The sequence below is a fragment of the Sander vitreus genome, chromosome 12 (genome assembly GCF_031162955.1).
Source record: "Sander vitreus isolate 19-12246 chromosome 12, sanVit1, whole genome shotgun sequence".
In the NCBI taxonomy this organism is placed as follows: domain Eukaryota; kingdom Metazoa; phylum Chordata; class Actinopteri; order Perciformes; family Percidae; genus Sander; species Sander vitreus.
The window spans coordinates 18,683,941-18,694,687 of NC_135866.1; the positions used below are offsets into that span (position 1 = coordinate 18,683,941).

The window sequence follows — 10,747 nt, forward strand, 5'->3', positions numbered from 1 at the left end:
ACTTAACATCAAAGTACTACTATTTCAAAAAGCAATTCACACATTACATTTCAGATGATTGTCTATTCATTTCATTACAATGATCTAACTATCAATCGATACAACTACTCAAAATGATAAGAAACTGTTGCATTACTCTTAATGCATAGTTGTATGGAAACAGACAAACAATATTCCATGTTTAGATCATGAAAGTTTCAAGATAACGAGATTCATTGTCACCAATTAGTGTGGAGCATGAACCAATTAGACTACATGATCTAAGGATGTATTATTTCATCATCATTCTTTACTGTAATGTACTACTGTTTATCAGACACTGTTTCTATGGTTCCATGTACCACCTTTGAGACTATTTACAGTATTGACAGTACTGCACTGTATGCATGCAGGCCCTTGGAATTGCTTGTCCAATTCTGCCAATACGTTACTGATGATTGAGATATATATACACACATATATATATATATATATATACATATACTTATATATACTCGTACCACATTGTTCGCCATGCCCGAAGGTTTTTTCCAAGATGTTTGGCTATTGCAATGTAGATGAGAACCTGCGGCCAAATCCACAAGACGGAGTTGATGAATATGTAGAAGTACAGTAATCACTTCTTTGTTTTGCTTTTTACAGTACAAGCAAGTACGAGGAACACTGCATTTGATGCTTTACAGTACTGTCTTTTCTTTCCTACTTTGTAGCTAATTATTTTGCTTTGATTCAAATCTATGTTGTGATCATACTGTATTGTTTTTCATCAATACATTTCAGGTTTGTCTGTAGTATTCACTCTACTACTGCAGCACTTTTACAGGGAAGTCTTTACATCTAGTACCATAATGAAACATGTATCACCTATTTTGTACTACAATATTTAATGATTGTACGAATGATGACCCAGTGAAACTATGGGTAGCTTGTGTGTGGGTGATCTAAAGTAACGTTTCAATGGTATTTCACAATAAATTTGTTTTTTGAACCAATGATTGTGCAAGTGCAAGATTTATTTAAAGATATGAATGCACAATGCAGTGTTTTCAACATTGGACAGCCTGTGTTACAAGTGATGATCGTTTTGAGTTTTGTGTCTAGAGTTTTGAAAAATCACATCAAGGTTCTGAAATTAGTAGCAAAGTGATGGAAAACTATAATACATTAAGCTCTTTTAGACATGTTGGCCTTTTATTGCTTCATCCCTTGTGATTGGAAAATACATTTTTTTTCACCCCAACAATTAATCTCACTGAATCTTGCGTGCATGGAGAGGAAGATGTGATTAAGGTGGCGGTGTTGTGTATGATTGTGAATGTCAAGAGATCAATATTCTTGACACGACCCATGTTGCAGGTTGAAAATTCACTTTGGATTTCCAGTCTCTAATTTCTTTAGCTATGCAAGCTAGTGGACATGCAGCTGGAGCTCGTGTTTCTGAACCCTGGGTGTGTGGCACCAGCGCCAGCCTCTTTCAACTCACTGTGAAAGCACCCCTGGCTCTGTTAGTATGCCAGCCTGAGCGCCAGCGGAGCGAGTCAGCCACATCCTCCAGCTGGGTCTGTGCCACCGACGGGCACCTGCACCCACTCACAAACCTCATGAAACGCAATGCATATTTAACTCAGAGGAATGCATTTGTGTGGCATCTTACACCAGAGAGGCTGTATGTCTGCATGATGACTAGAGGACACCCATTGCACCTTTACTTCACTCATCTTTGAGACTTGCAGACCTATTGGGTGCAACATGGCCGTTTTAACTGGCTGATTCACACTTCAGGTTGTGCCTCAGCTGTTGGACTGAGTCCAGAGTCACACAGGCCTGAAAGACAGCCATCGTTATCCAACTATCACAAGGTGTCATTGTAGGGATCCAGTGATTACCATATCAGCACTACATGAAACATTTATGGTTTGCTGGCAGTGATGGCCTGGCAAGCTTCCTAATTTCTAGATCAGAGCTTGTCAGATCCTATTGTTTAAAGTTCTGGTGACATGAGCAGAAAAATCATCAGTGGTGAAACTGCGCTCACTTGTGGTCAAAATAAAACCTTAGTACTGTAATATAAGTTTCTCTAACACACCTGAAACACAACCTATAATTCAAGTATCTCACTTGCTACACTCATATGTCATTATCCACTCACTAATATACAACACATTCTTTGCAGACTTTGAGATTGCCTCGTCCCCTCTTTTGCTCTGCTGTCCTGCTACTGAACTGCTCACTTGCTCGTTTGCTACAGGTACAATGGTACATACAGTAGTAGTTAAATGTTACCTTGTTCCGCTTTGTTGTCCTTTGTTTAGCTGTATGTTTGTGTATGTACATTGAGAGCCAGAAAAAAACAGTAAAATTCCTTAAATGTGTACATATACTTGGCCAATGATTCTGATTCTGATTGAAACTCCAAAAAAAACTAGTAAGTGGGCCTTGAGTTAAGATTTTTTATTTTATTGTCAAACTACTATTTCCAAGGTCAAAAACTAACTTTAGTGCTGACTTGTGTTTCTCCTGGAGACACTTTGTCTTTGCTGTGATTGTTTCTGTGCATTTAATTGTTTATTGTTTTGATTGATCCTACTCAACTCCCTGTATTTTACAGTATATTTCTTGTAATGGTTGGAGGGGCTTTGTTGAGGCTATACTGCCTGAAGTTTCACTAGATACTACATTCATTTAGCGGTCTGAGGGAATTAGCCACATGGTGGCTGGTGCCCAACCCACACACAGTAGATGCCTCAGATATTAGCTAGTATCAGGCTCTCTATCTGATGCAGCTTTGGAGGAGAAGTTCATTACTGTCACTCTTGGGTCTCTGCTGAGCTTTCAGAGAGTGACGAGGTCAAAGCCTGACCAAATAAGTCAATCAATCTCATTGCCGTGTTCACACTGTACAACCATTTTTTGTTGAGCACTCAGTGGCCTGTAGGAGTGGCAGTGAGCAGGTGAGACCCAGATAGGCTGCTCGGTGGTACTTCATCACCCCGCTTGTTGTTGTCACAGTCACAATTGGTTTGTACTCCCCATCTGCTGCATCAGCAAAGTCGGGACTGATTTGGTCACTTTGGAGCCCAGTTAGCTTTGCTTGCTGCACTTCCCTGTTGATTCCAGCCATCATTACAAATGGTATCTTTATGTGCCGGAGTTAACCCGGATAGTGCTCTCCCCTGGGTGCCTTTATCATCTATTCATCATGTTGTCCCAGTTTATCTCAAGATGAAACTGGCTGCTTCACTACTGATCTAACTACAGATACCTGGCGTGTGGCCTGGGGAGCGAGATTAGGAGATTACAAGATACTCAGCGGAGGTGCTTCTGTTAGAGTCGATAAGGAGGTGAAAAATATTCTAAGAAGATGCAGAATGGTGATGAATTTGTGCACTTTCAACACCAATTTGTCTTTAAAGTAGGCTTGAATATATTAAAACTGTCTTGATTTACAGTCATTTCCATGGTGACAATTTTAACAACCAGCCAGGGGCAACCTCAGTGTGTCCAATCTAGTAAATAAATTTGAAACATTGAAATGAAATGTTCTTGCCTCGTATTCAGCCTCCGAGCTGACTTGTTGGACACTCCCTCACATTTCCTCCCTACTAATTTGCATTGCTGAGTAGATCCTTTGTGTCACCTGGAGGTTTGGGCAGAGCACTGTTGCAGCCAAGAATGTGACATATCCTCAATTTTTGACTGAAATGCATTTCTGCTTCCACAGACTCCATTAGCTGGGGGGATGCGTTAGTGTGCACAAATGGAAAGTGTCCAGTTGTGTGAATATTCACATCTGCACCTGCTGAATAATAGACGGTTATCTTCTCGGCTCGTCCTCTACCCCATACATGCTCTTTCCCATTTCATGGTGCTAATTTTGTCTGGAATTCTCACTAGGCTTGAAAAATGCACACTTCTTGTCTCTTAGACCTGATCTTGTCTTGTTTTCTGTCTAAAGAGGGAACATATTCTTCAATTCAGGGAGTAATGTGTCTGCAATATAGACTCTAAAGAGCCTCAGGTCTTGGCAGGTACCCCTTACATTTCAACAGGAGAGAGACACCTACAGCAGATTCTGTGGCAGCAAGGCCATATATCATCTGTCATCGCCAGAAGCCTCCACAGTAATGAACAAGTAATAATGGTATATATCTTGAACTTGAGTCTCTAAAGGTGGCTCATCCAGAGTCATTATTGTGCCACATAACCAGATGAGCTTTCTCAAATGAGATCATTTTTGTCACCCTGAGGACTGAAGGGTGTAACTGTTCTCAGAGTGTATAACTCATACTCATTTGGTGCTAATGGGACTCAGTATTAAGGTGTTGTGCGGATGCAAGAGGAATGGTAAATCCCATTTTCTTGTAATTTAAATATCAAGCTGTTTCCACACATCTGTTCCTCTGGTAGAAAGAAGAATTCATTTAGAGAGAAAAAAAAGCATGCACAGGACAAAAAAGGAGCATTTAATGAAGATTCATGCCTCACAGGATTATGACGAAGTGCTAGGTGACAGAGTGTTATGGGGAAGTATGTCATGATGACATCTCTCCGTCACAGAAATGAGCATTATTCACTCTGTCCATTCATCCATCTACCTATCTAGCTTCCATCCCCCTTCCTCCATCCATCTGTCCAACCATCACAGCTTTTTCCAGGTATTGCAATGCTACAGTTAACTCATAATGAGGGATATGCATATGAAACCATGGGTTTCCTGCATATTTGATAGCATGTTTGGGGGGATGTGTTTGCACATGAAGGGATTTTATTGTTTGTTTTTTTGGTTACAGAGCAGGTGTCGTTTTTCATGTAAATAGAGGATGGCAGGATATAGCAATCCTGCTGTTTGTGAAATTAGCTTTGGCACACATATACACAAGAACAGCAGCACAGATCTGCTCCTAATAACTGAGGGCTGTATAAAGACTTTGTTATACAGTGTCAGCTAGAAAGCATTTTCTACACAAAGTTACAGTGATATGGTGTTTCTGCACAAGCAGCTGCCTGAATGGGTAATGCACCCCAACAGCCCAGTGTTCAATTCACGAACACATGATTCAACCATTTATAAGTGCTGATACGTGCTCAGAGCAGAGCCACCAAGTCCCCAGAGTTGGATATCACTGCTAACTGTCATCCAAGTACTTTGATTACTGGACTGGGAGAATAATGATGACTAAGGCCACTCTAAGTCCTGGTCAGACTCTGTGAGGCTGTCGAGGAAAGTGGATCAAGTCCAAAGTCCCATTTACACCGCTAATGTTTATATAACATGGCCACAGCTCGTAAATGTAGACCTCTCCTGTTGCAGAAAGCTAATTAATTATTTGAGTGATATCTCTTAGAAAATGACTGGTGCCATAAAACAAATATGAATGAAAATAGTGTTTACTTTGAGAGACCAAAGACAATTTCTGTCCTCATTTAAAAAATGTTTACTTACTAGTGCAATGCCCGTTGAAAATGTGCCTGTTTGGAACGGGCCGATTGCTTGGCCTGTGGTATTGCTGCTTGTAGAATTCATCAAAACCAAATTGTACCCCAAAATTACTTACAGAAGATCCTCAAACCACTTCATATGCAACTCCCCTGTATACCCTACTACCAACTTTCTGATTTACCTGACAAAGAACGTTGCAGATTCAGAATGTAATCACAAAATATCACAATGAAAATGTAGAGTAATCAGACATAAGCCTCATGGACTCATGGCAGTGCGCCCGTTATGAGGGCTAATCAGCACATATCTGCGTTCATCAACCACCAGAACTGGACTGTGTGTGTGTGTGTGTGTGTGTGTGTGTGTGTGTGTGTGTGTGTGTGTGTGTGTGTGTGTGTGTGTGTGTGTGTGTGTGCGCAGAGAGAGAGAGAGAGAGAAAGAGAGAGAGAGAGAGAGAGAGAGAGAGAGAGCCAGTGTTGTCTCCTGTCGTATGATTATTAACAAATTTAACACTTCAGCAGAGGTGTTTATTTCCATACAGGTTTAGTGGCTTGACACTTGTACTTAGTTAGCAGTATACTTAATTAACCTTAACTTAATTGATGAAAAGTGCTGTGTCTACCCGGTTCAGCTCTGAGATTTTCTTGCATTGCACATCGCTGTGAAGGAATATTCTGCCTCCGGTTAGGAGTGGTGAATGTAGGCTACAGCTCACAGCAATTTAATACTATATAGTGTCTGGCTTTTTTATATTTAGTGTTGGCAAATGGCTTTTTGTTGAGTTTCCTCTTAGCGAAAAAATAGACACGGAAAAGCATAGCGCCTTTTTTTCGCCAACCTTATTCCACACAAGAGTCGCGATGTTCCTTTCAGCTATCCGCTCGTGCTCCAGGAAAGTGAAGAAAAGTTGGTTTGGTATATCCAGCAATCATGTAGCTAACGTTGGAAGCAGGAAAAGAGTCAGAGGCAGTAACACACTCTACTTTGCACATTTTTGTGGGTTTTGTCTGAGGTGTATGTCACATTTTAGCTGCCAAAGCTCAGCTGCTTTCTTCACTCAGTGCGCCGTGCGAGAGGGGGAGTGGCCAGCAGCTAGAGCGGCAAAAGCCAATGTGTGTTTCTTTTACCAATATATATTTAACTAAGTCTTTTGCATTTCTAATCCAAACAATGTCAAACTTGTAGCCCGTAGCAAGACACCTGAAATCCATCAGACTAACGGTTCGAGAGATATGCGCATAACACACACACACACACACACACACACACACACACACACACACACACACACACACACACACACACACACACACACACACACACACACACAGACAGACATTCCTGCAATTTATAGATAGATATATTGTCGTACTGCCCAAGTTAAAGTGAAATCAATTTTTCATTTTTAAACATCGTCCTAAACCATAAATTCGATAACATTTAAAAAAAAAAGATTTACCGCCCAGCGCTAATAGTGCTTATAAATGTTAAATGGGAAAGTAGATAGATAGATAGATAGATAGATAGATAGATAGATAGATAGATAGATAGATAGATAGATATAGAAAACAAATGCAGTGTTATGGCAACTGCACCCTATAAATAACAAAAAACACCAAATGAAGTAGATGAGATACAAGTACAATTGAAGGGGCATATTATATACAACAACTTAAACAGACTAAATGCAATATAAAAAAAGAAAATACAAAACTGAGAATAGAGACTTAAGATAAGACTATAACCTTAACAAAAAAAGGACTGTAATGTTAACAGGGTTGAAGCATAGGGATGAAATAACGTGAACAATATTTAGACCTAAACATTTGCAGTATGGTTGGCACAGCAGCTCAGTGTACATGCTGTACACTCTGTGTGAGGGATCTCTCCTCTGGTGCTCTGAAGTTTTACACGGTTTTCTTCCCTGTTAAAGGACTTTTTTTGGTTCTCTGAATTGATCATGTAAAGGTAGAGGTTGTCACATACTGTAGAGATTGTAAAACCCTATGGAACTAAAAGACTTGACTTCACTAAGTGTTTAGCACTGTTGCCTCACAGCAGGAAGGACCTGAGTTAAAACCAGTATAGGGTCTTATAATGAGGAGTTTGCACATTCTCCTCTGTCTGTGTGGTTTCCTCCAGATACTTTTGTTTCCTCCTACAGTCCAAAGACAAGCAGGTATATAAAATGGACAGTGGTGGAGGAAGAGTTTTTAGTTAACCAAAAGTAGGAACACTGCACTACAATATGAAAATACTCCATTAAGTAGAAGCCCTGCATGTAAAATATCACATATCAAGTATTATTTGCAAAGCATGGCCCATGTGAATTTCATATTGTTATATGATTTATTATTTGATTATTATTTCTCATGCATTAATGTGTAATCAACATTTCACTGTTTTGTACACTGTTATACACTGTTAATTTAATCTATACCAGTGCAATGCATTATATTTTATACACTCATACGTTCTGTCTGTAAAATATTAATCTGTGAAGTAACTACAGCTGTCAAATACATGTAGTACAATAAAATGTAGCCTACAATTTCTTGCTCTGAATTGTAGTGGAGTAAAAGCATAAAGTAGCATGGAATGGAAATACTAATTTAAAGTAAAAGTACCTTGAATGGAATTTCTAAATTGCCTGTACTGTAGGTGCGAATGTTTGCCTGTATTTCCCTGTGACACAGAGTACCCTGTCCTCAACAGATGCATGGTAGAAAGTAGAAAGTATTCACACGACAAAACATATTTGAGTCTTTTTTTTAATGTGACATTTTGAAAGGAAGTGGAACAAATAGCTTTCTGTTTATGCTTCGAAGATCCTTAAAGAACTCTTTAGAGAAAAGGCATGAATAACGTTTTTCCTCAGTGTGTAAGTTGCTGGGGGGAAAGACAAATTCAAAAATGTAAATGCACTACAGTGTATGCTTTTACATGAAGAGGGATTCTCCCCTCGGGGCCACATGAAAGAGATTTTGAATAGCAGTAGAGTTTTCTAGGAACACACTGGAATGTTCCATGTCCTTTTGCACTTGAGATTAAACCAGCGTTCCACTAATACCTTTAAGAACTGTTACTTTTTTGAGAGATGATTCAGTGTTTTCATGGCTGCCTGCTTGGTGCCATATTTAGGTTGAGACAGGAGATCATGCACAAAGGCGCAGAGACCTACACCAGAAAAAAAAGTAAGAACAGATTATGGTCTGCATGTTAAATATCTGAATTATTTTAAGTGCAAAATGTAATACACTTACAAAACATAGCAGGTGTAGCCAACAGAATAATGTGTACCATTTGTGACAGCGTTTGTGGGCACCAATGTATTTCTGTGTGTTTACTATGAGATCATGGCAGTGACCTCATCACACAACATCCTATCCCAGCTCTGCCCTCCAGTAGTGGGTGGGGAGCAGGGTGCTATCTGTGGACGTGAAAAGTGACAGGACCAGCTGGGGTATGAAATCCAGTAAGACAGGCAGTTGGTCTGGGAGACGCAGACCACGAGCCCCCACAGTGCTCAGTTACAGCAGCCGGCAACTCAACTCGGTTACAAAAACCTCAGCCAGGATTCAGTGTTACTACTGCCTAATATCAGGAGTTCTACAACAACCTGTAGAAGTGATCATGTTCTGTGTGGCTCGCTCAAGAACCCTGGAGATCAATCGGCAGTCATTATCCTCAGCAATCCTCTCATTGTTGGAGATTCAGCTAATCACATGCTAAAATCTTGTTATAGGCGATAAAATCAACAGCACTGCGAGGACCATGGGTGGGAAGCAATCTCGCGGTTTTTCCAACAAGGAGCTGAATGAGGTGAGTGTTAGTCAAAGGAGGAAGAGTGCTGGGAGAGACGAGCAGCCCAGCCTGTCCTCAGCTGCTGAAAGGATCCGCAGACACACCACGGTGCACTTTGGCTACAGCATCCTCAACCTGGCTATGCAGGCGCTTGATGAGACCCCCTCTGAACTGTGGGAGCTCCGAGAACTGCAGAAGCTAAACTTGTCCATGAACTGCCTGTGCTCTCTGCCCCCTGCCCTGGGTGCTCTGGACAATCTGGTGATCCTAAACTTGTGGGGTAACAACCTGTCCAGCCTGCCGCCCGAGATCAGCCTCCTGAAGAAGCTACGTGTGCTCTTCGCCTGTCGTAACCGCCTGAGTGAGGTCCCCGAGGAGCTGGGTTCCTGCACCTGCCTAGAGGTGCTGAGCCTGGCAAACAACCAGATCACAGGCCTCCCCGGCAGCTTGGCAGCCATGCACAATCTCACCAAACTCAACCTGAGCCACAACCGCATCGCACACATCCCCACCTGCGTCTACAGCATGAAGGGCCTGGTCTTTCTCCACTTGGCTTGCAACCGTCTGGAGACCATTGCGGACCAGATCCAGGACTTGGTTAACCTGAAGATCCTAATTGTGGAGGGAAACAGTATCCACACGTTGCCTAAGACGCTGTGCTTCCTGGAGTCTTTAGAACTCCTCAATGTTGATTTCAATGACCTGCAAAATGTGCCGATGGAATTGTACCTACTGAGCAGGCTTGGAAGGTTGGCCTGCCACCCGCTGGATAAAGGACTTCATATTATCCACAACCCCCTCCTCAAGCCTATCCAGGAGGTGCTGCAAGGAGGACTCAGTGCCCTCTATAACTACCTCAAGCCCACGTGAGGGACTACCAGTGTGTGTGTGTGTGTGTGTGTGTGTGGGTGGGAGTGCAAGTCATAATGGGATCTTGGCACAAATCCGACCCCTGGCACGTGGTAGACATGCTGTGTGCTGTGAGCCCTAGCTGCTGCCACAAATGCCTGACTATATTGAGATACTATCAGCCAAGACAAATGACCGTTACTCAGTATTAATATTATTATTTCCTGTTTTTTATGTAATGTAAAAGCTGGGCTAAAAATGAACAACAAGTAACTGCTGTGTCATGTCTAAACATTTGTTAATCCACAGCTAAGGGGTCAGGACAAGATGCTCAGCTCACGCAAACATTCACAGGTCTACATTTGGGGGCAGATTACTGGCCCGTTGATCTTGTTATGCCTGTGGCAGTAAGGGGGACATGGGGTAAGTTCAGCTACATATCACCACCCTCTATGTTGGATTCAGGTCATGAGGATCCGGTGTGGAAAGTCAGTGGAAAGAACAGGGCGGGGGGCGGGGGAGGGGGCTTAAGATCTGCAAAATAATAAAACAAAACACAACAGGGACTTAAACTTTGATTAAATGTTGTTCCACTCCATCAGATCAGAGCAGGGCTTCTGGGTGGCTGCTCCTCTGAGGTTGTCAGGTGTTGTC

General features: G+C 41.7%; 1 protein-coding gene across 1 annotated transcript; it reads left to right on the forward strand.

The window, feature by feature from the left end:
- The first annotated feature begins 9,214 nt into the window (after positions 1 to 9,214).
- Positions 9,215 to 10,114, forward strand: lrrc30a (leucine rich repeat containing 30a). Its single transcript, XM_078265188.1, has one exon. The coding sequence runs from the start codon at positions 9,215 to 9,217 to the stop codon at positions 10,112 to 10,114; it is 900 nt and encodes a 299-aa protein (XP_078121314.1).
- The last annotated feature ends 633 nt before the right edge of the window (positions 10,115 to 10,747 follow it).